This window comes from Danio rerio, chromosome 2 (genome assembly GCF_049306965.1).
Source record: "Danio rerio strain Tuebingen ecotype United States chromosome 2, GRCz12tu, whole genome shotgun sequence".
Classification (NCBI taxonomy): Eukaryota; Metazoa; Chordata; class Actinopteri; order Cypriniformes; family Danionidae; genus Danio; species Danio rerio.
Window position 1 is genome coordinate 10,022,501 of NC_133177.1, and position 24,337 is coordinate 10,046,837.

General features: G+C 35.9%; 2 protein-coding genes across 7 annotated transcripts in view; one reads left to right on the forward strand and one right to left on the reverse strand.

The window, feature by feature from the left end:
* Positions 1 to 19,543, forward strand: part of LOC103909783 (glutamate-rich protein 6) — a 42,583-nt gene extending 23,040 nt beyond the window's left edge. For 5 of the 6 annotated variants that reach the window (XM_073923309.1, XM_073923301.1, XM_073923306.1 and 2 more), the window contains 2 exons: positions 1,167 to 1,389; positions 1,839 to 3,573. In XM_073923309.1, the coding sequence (XP_073779410.1) occupies positions 1,167 to 1,389; positions 1,839 to 2,126 (511 nt within the window). In that variant the 3' untranslated portion in view covers positions 2,127 to 3,573. Of the gene's footprint in view, positions 1 to 1,166; positions 1,390 to 1,838; positions 3,574 to 19,432 lie in introns of those variants that run through there. The other variant, XM_073923295.1, reaches the window with a different exon arrangement.
* selenot1a (selenoprotein T, 1a) lies at positions 10,774 to 22,790 on the reverse strand. The gene is made up of 6 exons (NM_178290.6): positions 22,603 to 22,790; positions 20,869 to 20,979; positions 17,683 to 17,809; positions 17,172 to 17,259; positions 16,156 to 16,323; positions 10,774 to 11,432 (listed from the first exon to the last, which is right to left on the reverse strand). The coding sequence occupies exons 1-5, from the start codon at positions 22,740 to 22,742 to the stop codon at positions 16,199 to 16,201; spliced, it is 591 nt and encodes a 196-aa protein (NP_840075.2). The 5' UTR covers positions 22,743 to 22,790; the 3' UTR covers positions 10,774 to 11,432; positions 16,156 to 16,198.
* Positions 22,791 to 24,337: the final 1,547 nt, after the last annotated feature.

Here is a 24,337-nt window from a genome sequence, read left to right on the forward strand (position 1 = left end):
CTCTCCACTCCTCCATGACCACCACAGCATCTGCTCAGAATACAGCCTAGTCCAGGATAATGGAAACCTCTGCAATAATTAAAAACAGACTAACACAAGCGTATATTCTGTTCAAATTATAATGTCTATAGGGAAGTGTTCCCGGCTTCGGTTGCCCTACATAATGCAGACTAACAATCCTTTAAAGGATTTGGATTCCAAAAGCTGTTGTGTTTTATGTGTATGCTAATGCAAATAGATGTATTTAATCTAGTTTTAAACTGAAAAAGTGTGTCTGCTTCCCGAACTGTTAGGAAGGCTGTTCCAGAGTTTAGGTGCCAGATAAGAGAAAGATCTACCGCCTACAGTTGATTTTGATATTCTGGGAATAATCAATTGTCCAGAATTAATTGAGCGTAGTGGGCGTGATGGGCTATAATGGGAGCTAAGCTGTTCAGGGCTTTGTACGTAGTCAATAAAATTTTGTAAATTATACGATATTTAAGGAGCCAATGCAATGATGAAAGAACTGGAGTAATATGATCATATTTCTTTGTTCTATAAAACACTCTAGCAGCTGCATTTTGAACTAGCTGAAGTTTGTTAATTAGGCCAACTGGGCCATCACCTAGTAACGCATTACAATAATCTAACCAAGAAGTCACAACCGAGAGGTAATTAAAAGCAAACATTGTTTATAGAAAGCTGGAAACCTGTAACCACTGACTTCCATAGTATTTGTTGTGGAATTCATACAATGAAAGTCAATGTTACAGATTTCTAACATTTTTCAAAATACCTTATTTTGTGCTCAACTCATACTCAAACTCATAAAGCTTTGGAACCATTCGAGTTACATTTTAGGGCAAACTACCCTTTAAACCATCAAGTACTATAAACGGTATTGAATAAGGTATTATAAATCTAACAGCTAAATGACTGAATGTAGTGGTGCGGTGGCACAGTGGGTGGGGATGCGGCCTTGCAGCAAGTTCACTGGTTAGAGCCTCGGCTGGGTCAGTTGGCATTTCTGTGTGGAGTTTGCTCCGGGTGTTCCGGTTTCCTCCACAGTCCAAAGACATGCACTATATGTAGGTGAATTGGATAAGCTAAATTAGTAATAATAAAAGAAAATGACTGAATGTGCCCTGGAAGTGCTGAAGTGGTTCTTGTTTCCTGTGGAGCAGGTTGTGTGTGGATGCTTGCGGTGGGCAAAGTCTGGATGAGAGCGGGAGAAGGATCAGAACATGGAGCTGGACAGACAAGGCTCAAACACCAACACCCCTCAGACCACTCTTTCTATCCCTCAACAAAAATATAGGGGTTCGAGTTCTTGGGCAACAGTTGGTGTTTCTGTCGTTTCTTGCTTCAGGACAGCAGGCCCGGTTCAGAGTGGGCAGCTGTGAGTCGGTAAGCAACACTTATTATGCTCGCACTTTAAATCAGGCACGTCATGATTTTGCAAAGTACGATGCGATGCTGGATTAACATCTGTGTTGCTCCTGGAACATCATTTTTTAAATGTAATCCATGCCTATTTCTTACCCCTAAACCCAGCCATAACTGTAAATTTTTCCCAAAATCAGAGGGGAATTATAGTTGGATAACAATTATGCAGAAGTGCGGTAGCCTAAACTTAACATAAACGTTAAACATATTCTTTAATTCTGATTGGCTGATTGAAAAGTTGTTTCAGGATCAACATAGATGTTAATCCAGGAACATGTCATACTTGGTGAAATCAGGTTGGTGTTAAATCAGATATTTGTATTGGATAGCCATGTTAAAACTAAACAGTTTAAAGACATCTTCTTGACGATTTAGGGTTAGTTAGAACTCTGATCTGGTCTTTTTTTCAGTCCAAAGGACACAGCATTGCTCCTCAAGTCATGATGTGCAAAGAGGAGCTGGTTCTTCTGGCATGCAAGGTTGGGCTTCACATGGCTCTGATACGGTTACAGCAGTGCCAAGCCTTCCCATCCAGTCCCACACACCTGCGGGTCACACCTCCACCTTTCCTACACTCGCTGGTCCGAAGGCTGCGTAAATTGAGCCACAGAGTACACATGGAAGAGCCAGACAAGGACTTTATTCAGCGCTGTCTACAGGCCTGTCAGTCCACAGCAGGATCTCACAAGGAAACGTAACTATTTTTTTTATAGTCAGAAAAGTGGCAATTTCGTGCTAATTCATTTGTATGAAAATATGTTGTTTTTTTAAGACGTGTCCCCCTAAACCCAACCGTCATTGAGGTATGAGTAAATTGTACTAAAATATACAAATGTAATCGTACAAATGTATGCGAATTGGCCACTAAATCAAAAAGTCACTAATGGGGTAGATGCACACAGCCTTTTAATTTCAGTCAGCCAGCCCTAGGGCTTCCAGGTTACTGTCATCCCATACTAAACTGCTGCTTTTAAGATCTGATTTCTTGAAAAAACACCGATCTTCACTGCCTGGCTGAGATGCAATATAAAGTGGGTATCAGACCAAACAAAACGCTCTGCATTAAATTACATTTCCCCCACCATGTCTTTAAAATATGGAGATTTATTTTACCCCAGTATTTTCAGTGGAGTTTTTGCACTAGCCTGCTGCTAATGAAACACTCTCTTTTTAGCTTTAACAACCAAATGGATGCTTAAGTCTATTTAACTGATTGTATTTGAATTTCATTACAACATTAATGCTGTAAAAGGAACATTATGAAATTGAAAATAGTCACATAAAGCACTCGCCAGAAGTTCATCATTAGCTGAAAAACACTAGCTGTGCATTGCCCATTGCTGTGAGATTGAATGAACTACATTTAAAGTCGCAGACAGCATAACCTTAGTGCATGCTTAGCATAAACAGAACATTATTGTAGATTAGTGTGAATGCTAAAATATAGTTGGTGTGAACAGACTTTAATGAGACTACTAATGTTTTGTACAAACTGTTTTTCCTTCTATAGAAGTCAATAGTTACAGGTTTTTAGCCTTCAATATATTTCTTTGTGAGGAACTCATGTACAACCCCTGGCAAAAAGTATGGAATCACCAGTCTTGGAAGTTGTTTATTGAAACAACAACAATTTTCAGTCAAAAATTCAACCTTCTGCCTATATAAAACACTTAAAGAGCCCCTATTATGGGTTTTTGAAAATGACCTTCCAAGCAGTTTGTATTACAGCTCTAAGTGAATGAAAGCAGCTGTGGTTTAAATCTAAGAGTGCACCGTTTTTAAAAAAATATTGATTTTCTTTTTTTTTTAATAGATTCAAGTCATTTAAATGATTCATTGTTCGTCCGGATCTTTCGCCTGTTCGTATCGACATTGACACGAAACTGTATAAAATGCCAGACCTGGTAAAACGTGAACGCACCTTTCCCTCCAAACACTAGCAGAATGGAGATGTGTGTGGAACTGATCCTGAATGAAGATGAGTGAGCATTAATGAGTGAAAGTTCTGATGATTAGTGCAATAATATATATATATATATATATATATATATATATATATATATATATATATATATATATATATATATATATATATAACTTGCTACATTAATACCTTTTGGAACACTGTGGCTGCGTCCGAAACCGCATACTTCCATACTATAGTACGCTAAAATCAGAATGCGAGCAGAGTAGCATGTCCGAATTCATAGAATTCGAAAATCTGTATGCGAGAAGTAAACGGATGACTTACTACTTCCTGCGAGATTCTGAAGTGCGCATCCCATGCACACTGCTCTATCCCATGATGCCTCGCAAGAGAATTCAGAAATGGGAGTGAAGCGACACAACTGAGGTCACGTGAACATGACAAAATGGTGGATATAGTGTGTCCGAATTCCATTCATACTGCTCACATTCATACTGTATAGAACGTACTTTTCTAACGGCTGAGTAGCACGTTTAAATTCAAATGCAGTATCTACTGAGTAGTAGGCAGTGTCGGATGCAGCTAGTCTCTCCCCTGCCATCCAAATCCACGCCTCCTGAAACACAAATGCGTGCATCTTAAAGATGAAAGCAGACAGCCCTCTCTCACATGCTTTCCTAAAGCGACTCTGCTTAGTGGTTGGCTGGCGGGGTGTGGGAATTACACTTACGAATTATACGAAGCTATACTTGCATGCTATTTCAGACCGAATTTTCAAAGTAGCATGGTAAAGAATAGAGGGAGCACGTCACAGGTTATCATTGTATAAAAATAAACCAATGTGAATATCAAACCAACTTTACCTCAGTATAGCAGGCTAGGCTTAATAGCGCTATTTACTTATGTTTTGTAGTTAAACTAAATAAAAATCTACATTATCGATGCTGTAAAAGGACCTCATGAAACTGAAAATAGTCACATTAATCTTTCACCAGAAGATTTCGGAGGCTGAACAACACTTCTGTGCATATAACCCATTCGTAAAACACAAAGCTTTGCATGACTAAAATAGTTTTAAAACGGAACAATACCGGTCTAAAAGAAATACTTCAGGCATGGTGTCCCCCAAGTAACTCCAATATTGATTCAGGATTTTAAAACGTTTTGATTCAGCATTTGTTTTGCTCTCTCTCTCGTCTCGTGTGCACATGAACGCGCGTTGCATGTGCAAATGGCGGATCTGCATGAACTGGTGTACAAATCTACATTATGTACAGACTGTTTGAGCTACTTATCAGAATTATGGGAATTATCGGCCAGACTATTTCGGCCAGACTATTTCATTTGATGAACATTTGATGAACATAGTCCTGTGCCTAACTCAGAATATAAAAATACATTAAACACATTTAGATCATTTACTTTAATCAGTACTATTGGAATGTGAAGAGACTTTCAACCAGCACAACAAAAAATGTTTCTGAAGACAATCACCTACTTTATGGGACTTCTTCCTCTAGTTCACAAGTTTAAGTGCGATTTAAAATGCTTTCCTCAATTTCTTTAGTTTGCAAAATATGTATTTAATTGTGTTTGGTTACTTGTAACCACTCCAAACAGCTTGTGCTGTATCTGCTTAACTTTATATTCCCATGTCGTGTCTAAATCCATGTTGAAAATGCAATGCGTGGCGCTTTCTTTACGGCTTTAAATGCATTCGTAAGCTGCCGATCCTCTGCCGTTTGTCACTGCTATGGTCACCATCGTGCTGAGGAGGAGTTTGGGAAACAATTAATCTCTATACAAATCATGGGAGTCGTTGGGATCATTGGGTAAAAATAAATGCATATTATAAGACAATGAAAGTGTTTGTTGAGCTTGCATGTTTATCAGCCTGTTGTTGGAGACCCTCAAAACCAAAATATGACCTTTTATAATGCAAAACAGGGGCTCGTCAATTACAACAGTTTTTACAGATCAAACAAGAAAAAAATATGGAATCACACAAATTTGAGAAATTATAATAACCAAATAAAAACACCACTAGCACTTTGTTGCATCACCTCTGGCTTTTATAACTGCTTGAATTCTCTAAGGCATGGGTTTAACTACTTACAATCAGTATTCTTCATCAGTCTGTCTCAAATCTTGTCTTATTGCAGTCGCCAGATCAGCTTTGCAGGTTTGAGCCTTGTTGTGGACCATTTTATTTAATGTATACCCCAGATTTTCAATTGGATTAAGGTCTGGACTATTTACAGGCCATGCCATTGACATTATATGTCGTTCCTGCAGGAAAGTATTTATATATTTTGCCCAATAGCACGATGCATTATCATCCTGAAAACTTATGTCGTCATCTCTGAACCTCCATTCAATTGATGGAATAAGAAAAGTGTCCAAAATCTCAATATAAACTTGAGCATTTAAAGAGTTTGTAATGACCTGACATACAACCCCATATCATTCATGATTGGGGATTTTTTAAAAAGTCTTTCATACAGCCAAAAGTTTTTTTTTTTTTTTTTTTGTAACATAATTAAACATTTAAATCTTCTAACAGTGGAGATTCTATACTTTTGCCATGGTTGTAGGTTAAAAACCAATTAAGGGGGAGTAAATTTACATTTTTAGGTAAACTACCCCTTTAAATATTGATTGACTATTATGATAAATAGTCTTTTTTCTCCAAAAAAAAAAAAAAAAAAAAAATAGGAGAACATTGAAAGAAACTTGAAATAGGAAGCAAGCCCAAAAATCTTCTCATCACTTACGCAGGACATCCCAAAAGTATATGACGTTTTTAAAGCCCCCCAATTACACTCAGGGCTCCAGAAGCATGGTTGCTTACTTCTGTTACACAATGCTAAATGAGATGCTGCAACCATTTTTTTTTTTTTTTGTAATAGAGGTAACGCTGTAGTTTGTGTAACAATTACTGCTAATACAAATTAATTACTTAATAACAAATTGACTGTTTATTGATCCCTAACCCTACCCAACATCTAAACCCAACCACTACCTTATTAACAATTAATTTGTTTGAGTATTTCTGTGACCATAATAGATTTGCAGTTATGTTGCCTGCAGCTAATGTGTCATGAGTATTTCAAGTTGGGTGGATCATTATTGACACTATCATCAGTCTCAATGTTTTTATTATCAACTGAAAAAAAACATCTGAACCAGCTAATCAAGCTTTTGACTCGCTACAACGTTATTTGCAATTATGCTGGAACTAAATTTGGCCTTCCATGAGCAGGAATGGACACTCTTGTATCATGTTAATTCTTTCTGTTTTAAAAACACACTGAGTATTTGGGGAAATGCGCTTTTGACCATCATGTTGCACCCTAGAACAAACTAGCAGCCAATCAGCAGTAAGGGGCGTGTAGTAACTATAGTGGGCATATCAAAAACAGCAAGTTCTTCTTTGGTTAGTGTTTTAGTGCTTCCAAATATCAACATTGTTTGTCAAAATGAGTGCGGCTTTAAAGCTCATTATTGAAATGTTATGGTTTCCATTGGTGAAATGTCAAATTGTCTGACTTTCATCAACTAAAACTGAATTTTCATAAAGCTATAATAGATGGAAAAACACAGCAATGTTGTGCTTTGCATAAAATTCAAATTGATTGAGCTTGAGAATCATTTTTCATGAATGTAATTGCCAGCAACAATGGACAATTCACCTGGAGCAATGGTCTCAAACTCGATTCCGCAGCTCTGCTGTTCAGCTCCAACTCACACCTGCTTAATTGTCTTATTAGTCTAAAACATCTTGATTAGGTGGATCAGCTGTGTTTGATTAGGGTTGGAGCAAGACTGCAGAGCTGTGGCTCTCCAGGAATTCAGCTTGAGATCTATGACCTAGGGGGTATTGCGCAAAAGGTAAAACAAGAATGCCAGGTTAACAGAAAAAGCCTGACTTGACTTAGTTTAATCGGGTCCTCCTGGATTAGTCCATTGCATATTTGCTGATCCAGGATGAGAAGGATAAGACAGGACAAGTGCACATTCGTGGCATTTGTTAACAGACCACAGGATCAATCATACAATCAATGGCCCCGTTTACACCGCCAGGTGAATGTGAGGCAATTCTGATTTGTTTTGCTGATATGCGACACAGACGGGATCTGTTCTATGACCGCGTAAACACAAAAACGCATGCATTTGGATATTCAGAGATTAGTTTTAGGGCTTCTCCATATGTGGAAATAAATCAGATCTAAATCTGATACGTGACAATGCGACTATCATGTAAACAGGCAGATCGGGTTTATTAAGGCATTTAGATTTGTGCGTCATTAAACTTGCAACAATGTGGTACTTCTTCACAGTTTAATGACGTATAAGTAGGGCCAGACGGAATCTGCGGACGTTTTTTGCCATTTCTGCAGAGAATTTTGGTAAAAGTCTGGGGATTTCTGTGGAATTATTTTGGGAATATCGTAACTAAAAACTTAATATGTAAAATAAAAAATAATATCTTTTTAACTTTTTATTTAATGTTTAAAATGCAAATCCAATCATATGCCCTTTATTTGTTAAATAAAGCAAGTCTCAAATATAATATCTAAAAGACAGAAAATATTATTTACAAACTGCATTGTACATAAATCAGATGAACATTTTCACATCAGTCAATATTATTACTGAAATTAATAAAAAAAAAAATGAATAAATACAGATTTACACACATTTACTCATGTAAATAAAAAAAATTAATGATGGGCTAAAAATCTGCAGAAATCTGTGTAAAATCTGCGGAATTCTGCATGCGCAGATTCCGGGTGGGCCAAGATATGGGTCACAATTAAAAGAATGTGTAAATGGACAGGCAAAAAAAAACTATCTAATATAGGCAACAAATCGGGATCGGGCATCAAGACCTGACAGTGTAAATGGGGCATATAATGCAAATATGGATAAAACCTGATGTGAGCCAATCGAGTTAACGAGTCCCATCCACCAATCTGGTACTTCCAACTGATCTGAGAACTCCCATTACTTTCATGCAGAGGTTTAATGGAAAGATAAGGAGACGTATTAAAAAATTAACTGTTCACTTTGCCTTAAATTTGGCCAGTGGACATTCACGTTACTTAGGAAATTTATCATGAAGATTTTTTCCAAAGACATACCCAATATTGCACATCTATTTTATTTTAATATATCTACTAGCTTATTTAATCTCCAGCTGTTCATTTATATATCATATTCTTAGTTAGGGCAGTTAATGCTAATGTAAGAGAGATCATCCTTTTATTTACTTTTTTTTTTTATGAAGTGTGCGTTAACGTTAATTTTTACCATTAGAGGCTGGCTAATTTCACACACTGTTGCTAAACAACTGTGTTTAACACCCTTATAAACCTGAATTTTGCATAATAGGTCCCCTTTAAGTGACCTACATCTAGATTAATCAACAGAACTGGGGGAAATACATAGAAAGGACTGATATAAAAAAACAATTGGTAACACTTCATAATAAATACACACTATGATTAATTTATTAAGCCTTAGCATCTAGTAAATTCCTAATTTGTTAAGCATTAACTCTACATTATTAAACATTAAAAAGCTGTTTAAAACTGCAGCTACAAATGCTGTATTCCTGACCTAAACTACATTTATAATGTACTTAATAATCATACTTTTATACTTTGTGACTGGTTGATTTTTCATGACTAAATGAAGTATCGCATTATTTACAAACCATTTGTATTTGAGTAGTTGTTTTTTTTTAAAGATCATTCAGAATGAGTTAGTAAATGATTAATAAACTATTCAAATTAACGTTTATAATTCTTATTATTCAGGCATATGGTTACTATGTATGTTATTCAATACTTTATTAACTCAACTTTATCCAGTTTTGTGACCTAATCTAAAGTGAGGACTCTTTATGCCTTATAAATCCCTTATAAATGACAATTACAGGCCCAGGATAAAAAAAACAGTAAACGTTTGCAATCTTATCTAAAAAGTAAATTTACTGTAAAAAATGCTGAATAGTAATTGTCAAAATGCAACGTAAAAATTGGAAAAAAAACAACAATATAATAATTGAACGATATATTATGAAACAACATTTCAATGTTATTTAGCGATGTTTTAACTGTACAGTCATTTTATTTTAGTTAAAGATCGCAAAGGAAAAAAAAAGTTTTCCTGTCTAGAATTAAACTGAGCCTTTAATTGTCATTTATAAGGGATTTATGAAGCATAGAGTCCTCACTTTAGATTGGGTCACAAAACTGGATGAAGTTGAGTTAATAAAGCATTTATTAACATACATAGTAATCATTAGTAAATGCCTAAATAAGAAGACATATAAACGTTAATTCGAATAGTTTATTAATCATTTACTAACTCATTCTGAATGATCTTAACATTACATATTCTATTCTAACATTTATAACTTAAAGCTAACACGTATTCTAATATTATATAAAAATCATAAAAATAAATTAGAGGAAATTTATTATAAAATTTAATATTTATTAGAAATGAAAAAGTCATAGTTTAATAATTATATTAATAATGATGATAATTATTATTATTAAATGGGATATTGTTTATTTATTTTAAAGTCTATTTTTACAATTTGACACTTGTAAACCACTGCAGAAAGTTCTTACCAGCAGGCCCATGCCATATACAGTACAGATACTTCATAAATAACCCACTATAAATTAAAAGAATTAACACATGCTTTTTGTTTTCACAAGCTTTGGAGACGCAACATAAATTCCGCTTTTAAATAATAGCTCACCTATAGCTTTAGCCATGAGGCTGTGTTCAAAATGACATCAATGTTTTCAAAGTGCACTGCAAAGGGAGCACAATTGTAAACATGAAGATCGCTAAAACTGAACTGTAAAAATAGTTTGGAAGCAATTTAAACTTAAGAGCAGGGGTCACCAATCTCGGTCCTGGAGGGCCGGTGTCCCTGCAGGGTTTAGCTCCAACTTGCCTCAACACACCTGCCTGGATGATTCAAGTATACCTAGTAAGACCTTGATTAGCTTGTTCAGGTGTGTTTGATTAGGGTTGGAGCTAAAATCTGCAGGACACCGGCCCTCCAGGAACAAGTTTGGTGACCACTGCTTAAGAGAGATGACTTTAATGCTTTTATTTTTAATAATTCCAACTTTGAATGTTAAAATGTTGCAAACGAATAGGGCATAGGGGGGATAAGTGCCAATAGAACACCGCAAGGAACTATGTTACTAACAGCTCCAGAGCTGTAGTTGCGAGTGCTTAAGTTTGTGACGCAGTTTGCGAATGTTCGTTGGAGCGACAGATTTGAGAAACGGCAAATCAACAAACTGTTTGTAACTATGGAATTTGCAATCTTAGTTGGCTAACGATGGTTTTGGGAAACTGCACTGATGTTAATGAAAATAATCATGTACAACAACATAATCAACTTTATTAGAGTAAATTGCAGCCTAAACCCAATTCTGTATTAAAACATTTGAAGGCATTGAGTAAACGATTGACAAAACAAACTTGTTCAGTTTTGCCAATGCTAAAGTTATTTCAACGTTTTTAGTTTTATTTGCATCCCGATTTCTCCAGTAAAGACCAGGAGTAGTTTAGTTTGTTAGACTATTTTATTCATCTTATAGTAAACATTAAGTTATACAAAGCAATATAAAAATCAGGGCTCAGAAATAGAATTAATATTACTTTGATGGAGCTGGATGAATAAATTAGAAACTTCTACATGTATTAAATAAAAGAAACACCTGGTTTAGACATACGGATGATTAAGAAACAAAATCACTTTAAAATGTTAGATTTTTTTTGCTGATGTAATAGAAATAATTTATGACGTGATGCTTGCGAACATTTATCCTGAAGCAAATGGTTTTTGCACAGAGGATGGGGGTTGCAGTTTATTTGAGCACTGTTGTTGCCGTAGATCCCGCACCAGCTGTAGGTGCTGCATCTCCAAAGGGCACGATGAGGAGAGCGCAGAACATCCGGTGTGTGCTAGTAGTTGCTACTTTCAGCACAAACCTTCATAAATGCCATCTCACAACCGTAGGAGAGCGCCACCAGAAATCTGAAACAAGGGACAAAATTATTCATTTAAAACAGGGAGAAAAATTTAAAATAAATAAAAAACATCCCTTGATAAGTTTTACAGTTACGGCTTTTACTGTTTTAAGTTTGACATGGTCAGCAACAGTACTCAGGTAGGCTGTTGCGTTGACACAATGCTCAATTAGTACAAATGGACACAAAGTGTGCAGAGAAAATATCCCCCCACCATTACACCACCACCACCAGCCTGAACCGTTGATACAAGGCAGGATGGATCCATGCTTTCATGTTGTTGATGCCAAATTCTGACCCTACCATCCAATGAAATCAAGAATCGGCAGACCAGGCAACATTTTTTCAATCTTCTTTTGTCCAATTTTGGTGAGCCTGTGCTCATTGTAGCCTCAGTTTCCGGTTCTTGGCTGATAGGAGTGGCACCCGGTGTGGTCTTCTGCTGCTGTAGCCCATCCGCCTCAAGATTTGATGTGTTGTGCGTTTAGAGATGCTCTTCTGTATACCTCGGTTGTAACGGGTGGTTATTTGAGTTACTGTTGTCTTTCTATCAGCTCCAACCAGGCTGGCCATTCTCCTCTGACCCCTGGTACCAATAACCATGCTACGTTCCAAGTCACTTAAATTATCTTTCTTTCCTATTCTTATGCTTGGTTTGAACTGCAGCAGACTGTCTTGACCATGTCTACATGCCTGAATTGCTTCCATGTGATTGGCCGATTAGAAATTTGTTAAGCTGTTGGACAGGTGTACCAAGTAAAGTGGCCTTTTTATTAGCCCTTGCAAACCTGCTTCAGCCTCTGTAAGACTAGTTTGGTGCATGAGGGGAAATTCCAGAGGCGGCAGACCAGATAATCGACACTAAAAATGGTTGGCTACTCCAATTGCAGAGCCCAAACTAGAAAGCGGTGGACTTGAAAGACACATACTTATATCGAAATAGAACCTCAAAGGCGCGTTCAGATTTTACTACCTGTACATTTACAAAGTGCAGAACTCTTCCTCTTGAGACGCCTTCTTTAAATGACCTGGATAACTACCTTAGTGTCGTGTCAGGTGTTGAAGATCCACAACCACACCACTCACTTATCTAGTCTGGATTGACCGATCCGTGAACTTGTCTCAGTTCATCACATTAGCATAGCGTAAGGCAGCATTCATCAAATAGTTCCAATAGACTTGCTCTTAACCAGATTGTTACTGGACTATTTAATACTAATCAATACCAGCGCTCTCTTGGAAATCTTCTGGTAAAACTAGAATTTTTCATGCCATGGTTTTTCTTATTTGACTCGTCAATTTTTAGAACTAAATAAAAAGGAGTTACATAGCTTCAAACCTTTATTGCGGAATATCCCAAGACTCGCTGTTTGGATCATAACTGTTCGTGTAATTTACGGTATCCCTATAGAGAACTCAATATGCCACTTTTATCAATATCTAATACAAGTTTCTAGTGAGCTCAGAATATGTGTGTGAAGATTTAGCGCAAAATACCTTTAAATGCAAATGAGTTGCTGCCATTCAGAAGAGAGAGCAGGGCTTTTTAAATTGAACTTTGGATAGTCAGGGATTAACACAACTGGACAAGCTCAAACAGCCAAATTCTCAAAGGTTGTTCATCTTTGAATGTTTAAACCAGACAGAGGACAAAGATGGAAAGATGAATGGGCAAATTAAAACTTAGTACATGTGTTTTGATGATATGTGTAATCTTTAGGGGTGTGTGATTATTGTGAAAGGAATTATATTCAAAACCATTCTTAACCTACATTTCCCCCCATTTCTTCTGCTGTTTAAATATACACATTTCCAACTTTACATTTTAACCATGCTTTTGTTGAATGAAAATCGTGTGCGTCACTCCACAAATTAGTATTTTTATCATTATTATCAATTTTCACAACAAACAAGCATGTTTTAACATGTTTGCATGTGGGCAAATTTGGCCAGGAGGCCAGGGTTAAACCCCTACTTTTTTACCCCTAACATCCTAGGATTTTAACAACCAGAGTCAGGATCTTGATTTAACATCTTATCTGAAGGACGGCGTTCTCTAAACAATATAGTCTCCGTCAATATACTGGGGCATTAGGACTAAGGGTGTCACGATCCTCCAAATTCTCGATTCCATTACATTTTCGATTCTAAAGGCACGATTCGATTCGATTTTCAATTATGAATAATTAATTAATTAATGACCAATTAATTATTTGTAGCCTACCGTTTAAACTACCTGAACTGCATGGTCTTTGTTTTACCCATAAACAAATCATACAGTAACTGAATAAAGGCAAGTTACACACATAATTACCACCTGTCAATCACTTTTTCTGCAGGACTCGTGAATAGGCAGTGATCTGTGTCGTTATAATGGCGTCGGTAAAAAAGACGCACAACCAACAGGAACCAGCCAACAGTATCTGAGGTGTTCGCTAAAATGACTTAGTACAAGTGAGTGAAAGACTGAAGCAGTCCTCTGACTGCCTGGACCTGCTGTCTCGAGCTCATTTTGCTGTGTGTGCGTCTGTGTCTGTGTGGTCACGTGATGTGCATTTTCAGAGGTAGAGAGGAAGGAGGGCTGCTCAGAAATGCTACACGCCACTGTAGATGTCAAATCGTTGTCGTTCTAAAATGCCATTTAAAAACAAAGACAGTGTAAACAGGGCCTGAGTGTGTACTTTTCGCGAAAGGATTTGCAACGGGGGCGGACGGAGGATCGCGATGCCGGTGTTGTCTATCGGACGAACCGTATGTAATACATACATAGCAGAGCTTGCAAAACTGTTTTTGTCGAGAACACGAACGTTGTCAACATAACTCACTGGAAATCCAAAATGCTTACACACCGGCGACTTCATTGAAAGAGGAGAGAGTTTAAGTTCTGTCGACGGGTCTCCTGCTTCTGCAGTTTAACAAGCGCTTCAACAAGCCTGTTTTTTCCCACTTGGCAAGCCAAACTGACGTGACATGGGGGTGTGGCAACATCGACGATTCTATTTTTTGATTCGATAATCGAAATTGAGCATAAATTTAGATCGATTTCGAAATCGTGACACCCCTAATTAGGACCCACAGACTGGCCTCACTAACACCACTTCCAGCAGCAACCTGTCTTTCCCATGTGGTCTTCCATCCAGGTACGGACTGGGCAGAGCCCTGCTTAGCTTAAGTAGGCGACTCTGTGAGAGTTGCAGAGAGCTAGCTATCTACAATTATTATTGTTGGGTTATTATTTTTGTGTTTCTAGATCACGCCTGTGGAGGCCCACACTGTCACAATCTAATTTGAATATAGAATAGATTCTGAACTTTTGAGAAGCGATTCAGAATCACTATAGAAAGAACGACAGAAAGACAAAACATGAAAAGTTATGTTCCGAATAGCGAGCCTTGGGGTACTCCCTATCAAACGCGTGATCAAATGTGATTCCTCTTCATTTAGTGCTTAAAATTGATAAAAGTCAGATACAAATAAACCATGGCATGAAAAATTAAAAAAATAATAATGATGAAATAATATTCAGTTATCCAAGAGAATACCGTCATTGATTAGTATTAAATATTCCAGTAACACTAATAGATATATGAGGCCACAATGAGTTAAGAGTAAGTCTATTGGAACTTTGATAAATGCTGACTTACACTATGCTAATGTGAGGGACTGAGAGGTCTAAAACTTGCTGGATGTGTTTGACATTAAGGCCTGGGGAAGATCACACTGTCACGATCTAATTCGTATACAGAATCAATACTGAACTTTTAAGGAACAATTCAGAATCAGTAGAAAAGCAATCATGATGCATCCGTGAATTAATTTTTCCCCACCCTTAGTAATAGTTCTGTCATAATGACAGTCATTTGGGCAACTTCTAAGTCTAAAGAACTATGATCCTGTGTTGTAAATCCTGCATATGAAAATACCTCATCTCCAACTTCAGAGTTTCCACAGGTTCTGTGAGGTGATTATTAGTTGTGTTGAATCAATGAACGTTTAAATTTTCTGTTTACAATGCAACGCTATTGAATTTCCTGACATTCTTCTTCATGTGTTTGGGGTTTCCATGCGAGAGCGACCTCTGGCCTTTGGGAGGAGATTTACTACTAATCACACAACTGTGTTTTTCTGACAAGATGTGTATGACAATTGACGCTTTGGTCCATTGAATTTCCAATTTAATTTCAATGACTTTCCCAGCCCTAATACTCAGTTGGCTATCAGATTTTTCCTGAAGTCATAGAGCCCATCCCTTGTATTATTATTATTACTATTAACTTATCAATATTCACAGACTATATATTACACAAGAGATGTCATTCGTGTAGTTTTGAATATGGGAAATGTCTAATTGTCAAGATGGCGAATTAAGCCCCGCCTTCTAGTACAAGAGCCAATCATAGATCGCTATAGACTGATGATTCTCAAGGGGAGGGGCTGAAACTAGACTAACAGGTTTCTGCAGGTTTTGTGTAATTCGAACATTTCGGAATGAAACTAAAAAGACAGATGTTTAATTTTATTGGTGATTCCTAATATGAAATTTAATCGTAAGCATTTTTGGAAAATTTGATGTTTCCCCATTCAAACGAATTGCCCGAGCATACTGCCAGAGATGCGTTTCAAAGATGGCTGCTGAGTGATAGGATTTATCTTAAAGGGACTTTGTTGTTACTAAACCTCTAAACTATTTAATTAGACACTTTTTCAAAATGTAAATAGGTTACACATACGTGGAGGGGGTCATAGGCTCAGTTCAGTGAATCAGAGGCAAGGTTATGACTGATGGGGTGGAAGTGTGTCCATGTGCATGCTCATCTTCATCTCATTCTCCAGGATTTGGACTAGCTGCTGCATTGAAGGCAGGTGTCCTGACTCCAGCTTGGACCAAACTGGGACATCTGATCAAAAACAGTACACTTGTACAATCAGAATTACAGAGAACACCTAAAATAACTTCCTAAATACATATACATGTGCTGTTCCATAATAAAAGTTACAATTTTATAGGCAAATCCCGCCATGATGTTTTAGATGAGGTCTTTTTTAGATAGATTCAAAATCAATCTTTAAATAGATTCTATTATATGTAAAGGATTAGATCACATGTATCAAATTCAAGTCAAAGCCAGCCCACCATATCATTGTGTATGGCCCGAAAGGGCATTAAATTCACAGTAAATGCAAATTTAGGTATTGGTAAAAGTAGATTGCATACAAAGTCATTCAAACTGTGCAATGTGAATGACGCAAAATGTGCAATGCCTTTGCCGCAAATGTGAAAAATTAATTGAAATCGTGTCGTCTGCACAAGATAGTATATCTTGTGCAGACGACACGATTTCAATTAATTTTTGATATGATATATGATACATGATACATGATATACTCATACACTCACTAGTGGGACAAAAGCATCACAGAAGTAGAATACAGCGAGTTATTTGGTGCTTCATGTTTTGTCTGAACCCAGCATTGTAATAAAAGTCTTTACGAAAAGCATAAAAAATTAAATCTACAAATATTATACAAACATATATAGACATATGCATATACACATACATATGCATATATATATATATATATATATATATATATATATATATATATATATGCATATATGCATATGTATGCATATGTATGTGTGTGTGTATATATATATATATATATATATATATATATATATATATATATATATATATATATACATACAAAAGATCAAAATATATTAATCTACAAATAAGCTTACCATTGAGCGTGATTTCAAATGCGCCTGTAGACATGCACTGATTTTCGATCATATTGCTGAAGAAGAACACCATCATACAAGCATATATCTATTAAAAACAGAAACAAATATAATGAATAAACAAGTCTTATAGCATATTGAGGTTTTATTATTAGCGTCTAAACTTTACAAACAGTCATGGCATAAATTAAACAAAAACAATTATTTAAAAAATATATTAAAATGCAAAAACAACAACAAACTTTAACATCTACATTTCAGAAAGAGCAGAACAAGAGTCAGGTGAACATAAAAGCAAGCGTTTAGTCTCTGGTGTAATGCCTTTTATAAAAGCTGTCGTCACCAGGCAGACAGTTTAATACTAATGAGCTCCATGGGGGACAAAGTTTATATTTGGAATAATGCTGGATGTTCCATCTATCCTATTTGCTAAAAGAGTGAAGAACCAGGGCGTAATATTACACCTATGAAAGTCTATCAAAAAAAAAAAATAAAAGGTTTAAGATCTTGCCTTATTCTCCTGACTCCAAACCCAGATCCCTGGAGCCTGCATGCCACATAAAGCAAAAGGATCCTTGCCCAAGATGATCACTCCGATTAACAACAGCTTAAACATTGACAGAAAGGAAGCAATGTGCCTGGAGGGAAGAAAAACACTACATGAAGTGCTTAAAAAATATATTCAGATTAATTCTTAATTAAATGTATATCAGCGTTAATGGATGTGACTTTTGCAAAACTTAAATTCAAAAAGAATGTCGATGTTAACCGTATATTGAAAGGTGTTTATATTTTTCAAAACTGCTAACCACTGTGTTAAGGGATCCAAATCAATATTTCTGTAATTGTGTTTTATATTTTAATTGAGAGAAATAAATGTGTTACGGATGTGACCAAAAAAATATGCAAATTTACAGTAAACGACATCATTAGTAGAAATTTGGTGAATTCAACTGCACAACTCCAAAGAAATAATGCGAATCAAAAGGACAAGAGTTGTCTCTATATAGGATCAACATTATTTTATATTTAATAGGAAAAACTTCATTATGCATGTGACAACTGTTAAGGATGTGACAGTTTTAAAACTGACTGTGTGAACAAAATAGCAGGATTTAGCAGAGACATTTGAGTATTTTTCAAGTACTGTTTTAGCCTACACAAACAACTTAGAAAGGGTTTTAATATTATAATAAATTTTATTTTTTTCCATTGTTGACATTTGCATGGATTTGCTCATATAGGTTGCTATTTAAAGAGAAAAACACACACAAGCAAACATCATTTTCTGAAATAAAAACAGTGGAAAAAGAAGAGAAAAATGCTTATTCATCAAAAAATAAATAAATAAATAAATAAACTGCAGTGTTCGCCAGCAAATGCACAACCAATGGCGCTGACTTGGTTTGGAAGTGGGACCATTTTCTTAGTTACTTATAAACAGTGGTTTGAGTCAATAAAACCAAATAGATAAAACTTAAAACATAACAGGTTGGACTTGGTGTCATGTGCAAGACAATAAAAAGACAGTTCACCCAAAAATAAAAACGGTCATCATTTATTTGCCCTTCTTTCTTTTTTTGAGCACACAAAAAACATATTTATAAGAAAACTGGAAACTGTTCGCATTGACTTCCATTGTATTTGTTATATTTACTATGGATGTCGATGGTTATAGTTTTTTGGGCAAAACAAAAGCATTCGTTTGCGTTAAATGCCATGCCAGCTTCTATGCCCATATTCATAGCGAGAAAAAATTATATTGGAGATTATAATAAGGTTTTACAATTTATTTGCGCTCAAAACTTTACAAACTGTTCGAGAATGAATGAAACCCTGCTTTTACCACCTCAGGCAACTGTCTGAAGTCAAGCCATTTTTATCCCAGAGAAATTTTCAAACGGTGATTCATGCCTTCATAACAACACGTCTAGATTACTGTAACTCTCTCTATTTTGGTATTTCTAAAGCAGGTCGCACACCAGAAGCGCCACGGCGCGCACATGACAGTTTAAACTATCGCACACCAGACGTGCACATTCGAATGATATTTAACATGAAACTAATCAGATGTCGCTCTGTGGTGCGGCTGAAATTTGAACTGCGTCCTGAGTCGTGACTGGGCGCCGCCGACAGCGGCCGACTTGCGGCGTCGGTGTGTGCATCCTGATAGAAACCCATGTTTAGAATTCTAAAATGCATGGCGCTGCGTGGCGCTTCAGGTGTGCGACCTGCTTAAGTTTTCTCTCTTTTGTCTGCAGCTGGTACAAAATGCGACTGCTAGACTACCCTCTGACACCCACAAGTATGAGTCCGTAACTGCAATTTTCGCTGCACTTCACTGTTACCAATTAAATAGAGAATTGATTTTAAAAAAATTATTTGTTTACAAAGCCGTCAATAATCTTGCTCCTCAGTACCTTACTGACTTGCTTTGTCCGTATACCCTTTCTCAATTATTGAGATCTTATGATCTCAATTTACTCACCGTGCCCAGAACACACCTTAAAAACGAGCTGATCGAGCTTTTACTGCTGCTGGTCCAAAATTCTGGAACAGTCTACCAATTCAAATTAAAATTTCCCCCTCCATTTCCATGTTTAAATCTGTTTTAAAAGACCTAACTGCTTTTTCTCGATTATTATACTCCCTGATCACTGTTTTATTGCTTTTATTTGTTAAAGGTATCTTTTATATTCTGCTTTTATGTACAGCACTTTGGTCGACGTTGGTTGTTTTTAAATATGCTTTATAAACAAATATTGTATTGTATCATAAGCACACTTTTTGATATACCAAAGATATTTCCTAAACATTTGATTTTTAAAAAAAAAAGTAAAATACTTATTTTTAATGCAAATGTATTATATTGTTAGAAAAAAATTGGGCCAGCACATTGAACCTTCCTATGTCAAAATTTGGATATTTGAATAAAACATAATTAATACATAATATTAATAATAATAATGAGCACAAATTTTTCTAGCCTCTCGTAAAAAAAAAGTACATTTGAAAATTCATGGATAACAACAAAAAGCCAAAATAGCATTCAAATCCATTTCAATATGGTCCACTTCTGGTGCTCCACATTTTTTTATTGTTCATTTTTTTGTTTTGTCCAAGATTTAGAATAAAAGTTACTTGTAAATTGTTTTTTTTATTATTATTGTAAAACAACACAGTAGTGAAAGATGACTTCAGATTGTAAAATGAAAATATATTTGTTAGCTTTGGCCAAATCATCCAGAAGCAAGGAATCAGCTTGGTCTTAGAGCCTTTTTCAATGGATTATTTTCACTATTTATGATGGCATAGCAGTCAAAATAAGACAAATGAGCTCATGTATGGGACAATGGGCCTGTACATTGATTATTGTGGCGTACGAACATTACATGCAATGGTCACTGGCAGGTAATAAACCAATAGTGAATAGTCTAAATTGTTAAATAAACTAAAGTGCTACCATATACTGATGGATGATCTGTATTGATTTTATCTAACCATTTTAAAAAAATTATCAAATCGATAAATTGGTCTCAATAACCATCCCTAAAATTAAATATAAAGTGCAAAAATGTATCATATAAAAGTATAAAATAAACAAGTAAAGATTAAAATACTAATACAACTCATTCATTTATTAATACATTCAGAAGATAGAAGGCGTGTAAAATGTGAGTGTTTTGTTAGCCATTACCTGTAGAGGGGCAGAGGAAGGTAGTTCTCTCCCTCTATGCGGATGTCTGGGTACCGCTGGTACAAAGCCTGCGTGTACTCCTCAAACACCCGCTTGTACCCTCAGGAGACACTGGAGAAGATAAACACGAAAGAACACCTCAGAGACTGGTTCACATGTTGACATGAAACATCTGGAGGACTATTGTGCAGTACATAATCATTTACATTTAAGATTAAGACAAACCTTCTGTCATCCACAAAACTGAAGTAAAATGGTTTTATTTTCTCGTTAAGTAACATCTTGTGACATGCTCCCTATATTTTTTTACTATTGTACTTTCTGAATATTGGGTCTGAAAACAACTTTAAAACAACATTAGCTCTATTTATTTGACTGAATAATGTTGTGGTTTGATCTGCTCAAATGATTTTACCATTTAGAATTTGAAAAGAGTACTTTACTGAACCGCGGTAAAGTTAGTTTGACGTTTGACATCCGTTAAACGTTCAGTTGCAAACCAATTAAATTCTTTGCTCCTGTTATAGTTTGAGCCAATAATAGGTCAGATAGGCATAAATGTGGCTTTTATGTTGCACAAGGCTTAATTTCTCGATTAAAAAAAAAATTAACCATGCAACTTAATTAAACAATTAAACCATATAAAATTATACAACAAAACCAGAACCAAGGTGTTCAGAAAAACACCCTGCTTATTGTACAAAAATCCTTTTTTTTTTTTTTGGAATTAGCACTTTATTTATTTTACAAACATTTTAAAATAACTTTTAGTGTAAAAATGGTTAAAGTCAATAAAACTCTGGCACCATTTGAGATAAAATATTCAAATCACCTCTGAAATCGTCTAACAAAATCGTCTTTGTTGATTTTATTTACAGTAGTGAATTTATATTTTCAGTATATCGGATACACTATAAACACTTAAATGAACTAAACTCTGACACCATTTGAGATAAAATATTCAAATCAACACTGAAATCGTCTAAATATTATTCTCTATGATGCACAAGTTTTGTTTGCAACAGTTATGCCTTTGTTGATTCTATATACAGTAACGTTACAGCATATGTATTTTTAATATATCGGATACACTATAAACACTAAACGTAAATGAACTAAACTCTGACACCATTTGAGATAAAAATATTAAAATCAACTTTAAAATTGTCAGAATATTATTCTCTATGATACACAAGCTTTTTTTTTTTTTACAGTTATACCTTTGTTGATAAAAGCGTCTGCTAAATGACTAAATGTAAATTTTATACACAGTACTGAATCTATATTTTCAGTAAATCAGATACACCGAAAATATATTATTACGGAAAAATGGCTATTGTGTGAACATAAAACAAACTTTAAGTTACCTCAACAGCCCCAAATATGTTTCATAAACACATGAAAGCTACTAAACGTAGTGTTGCTGAGATGACAGATAGCACAGACAGATGCACTGAAGAGCTAACGTTAATCTTCAAATTAGAGCTCTCGACTTGACACCGGATTACCGGACGATTACACCATATTTGAGCGCTAAGCTAATTTGCCAGTGCCTTCAGAGACCATTTAACGCTTGTCTGTTTATAATATCGCGATTCATAATATCAAACATCTCTTCAATGTGCTCCACTAAAGGCAGTTCTCCTGTGTTACTATAAACACCCTCAATGTCATCATCTCACACACACTCGTCGGCCTCGCTTGGGAACAGAACGACTTCAACTCCTCACTCACCAAATCTGGAATTTGAGAAGTGGACCCGTGGCAAACTGCATCTTCATTTTCTTCACGCCATTGTTATCGGCAGAAGCGCTGTGAAGACATAAGGCCCATAATAGTAGAGCCGAGAACGGCAGCCAGCGCATCTTCCCCATGATCAGTCGATGAACTAGAAGCAGGAAGTGGACTTTCATTCATACGGGTAATCCTGGAAGCCACTATGTGATTGGTAGGCAGGTAGATGACGTAGAAACACATCCGAAGGCGAGGCAGGGCCGGGGTCCACTTCGGTCCGTTGCTGCGATACGTCAACGTGGCCGCCATCTTAATCCGGTCATCACTGTGCCATAAACAGACGCAACTGAACATAGGAGCTGCTGTTTTCTCTGATATAAAATACAAAAACGCTTATATTTATTAGCTGATTATAATTTTATAGTGTGTAAAAACTTAAATTATCTAGAAGCAAGAAGGCTCAAACGTGTAAAGAGAGATGTGTCCATAAATGTATCTCCATCAAAAATAGAGTTGGAATCCTCTTTTTTTTATAACGGTTTACAAAAACAGTTTAAAAAAGGAATGAATCACACATTATTAAAGCAGTACAAATTCTATACAATAATGCACAGGTTAGTGTATTTTATATTGACAATGTAAATTAAGATACAGCTTAAATTAACACTGTAATAACTTAAGATACCTGTCCTGATCCCAGGGGTTTTGTCAAATCCTTTATATATCATATAAATTACAGTAACGTCAGATACCTGTCCTTATCCCAGGTGTTTCATGTATGATGACTTTTATATTATTTAACATCAGATACCATCATTACTACATTTACTATTTGTATTTACTATTATTACCAAACAATAAAGGGTCACGAAACACCAAAACACATTTTTTGAGCTGTTGACAGTCATATAAGTGTCCCACGCTGCTAAAAACACTATTAGGACACATGTATTTCACAAAAAGTGAATTGGTTGTTTTTGCGTCATTTCCAGCAAATTCGTTCTTCCGATTTGAAACAAATTTTTAAAAAGCTGCGTCACGGTGATTAGATCCTTGCGTTTAATCCAGCGTGTAGACTGGCTGTCTGTACCAGCGAATTATGTATGTATATATATATATATATATATATATATATATATATATATATATATATATATATATATAATGAATTGTTCGCTTATATATATATATAAGCGAACAATTCAGGTATTTTACTCAATCTCGGTTAAAGATGAAACAGGACTGATGATGATGCAGGACTGGGTGACCAGATTAAGAATTAAGATGGCAGCAGCATTGACCTATCCAGGGGCTCATGAGGCATCTATTATAAATGTCTATGCTCTAGGCATGGACAACTTTTTATCATGTCAGCTTATTTGCTCTGACATAATGACGGAAGGTTTTACAGGTGGGGTCAAGAAATAGAGATAATCTTCATTGGGTGATTTAGAAACACCAGAAACGCCTACTTTTAATTCCATAGAGATCTTATATATATCATACATCATACGAGTATCAGTGCAATATGGCTGTATATAGGCACTGGTGGGAGGTGTGCTTTGGCTTGAGGCCGTATGCTAAATGCCTTAAGGCTGATTTATACTTCTGCGTCAAACGCCGGCGTATGCTACGGCGCTGACGCATAGCCCTTCGCCGTGGCCGTCACCGTCACTGACGTGCACCTCTCAAAAAATGTAACTACACGTAGCGCAAGCTCTGTGATTGGTCGGCT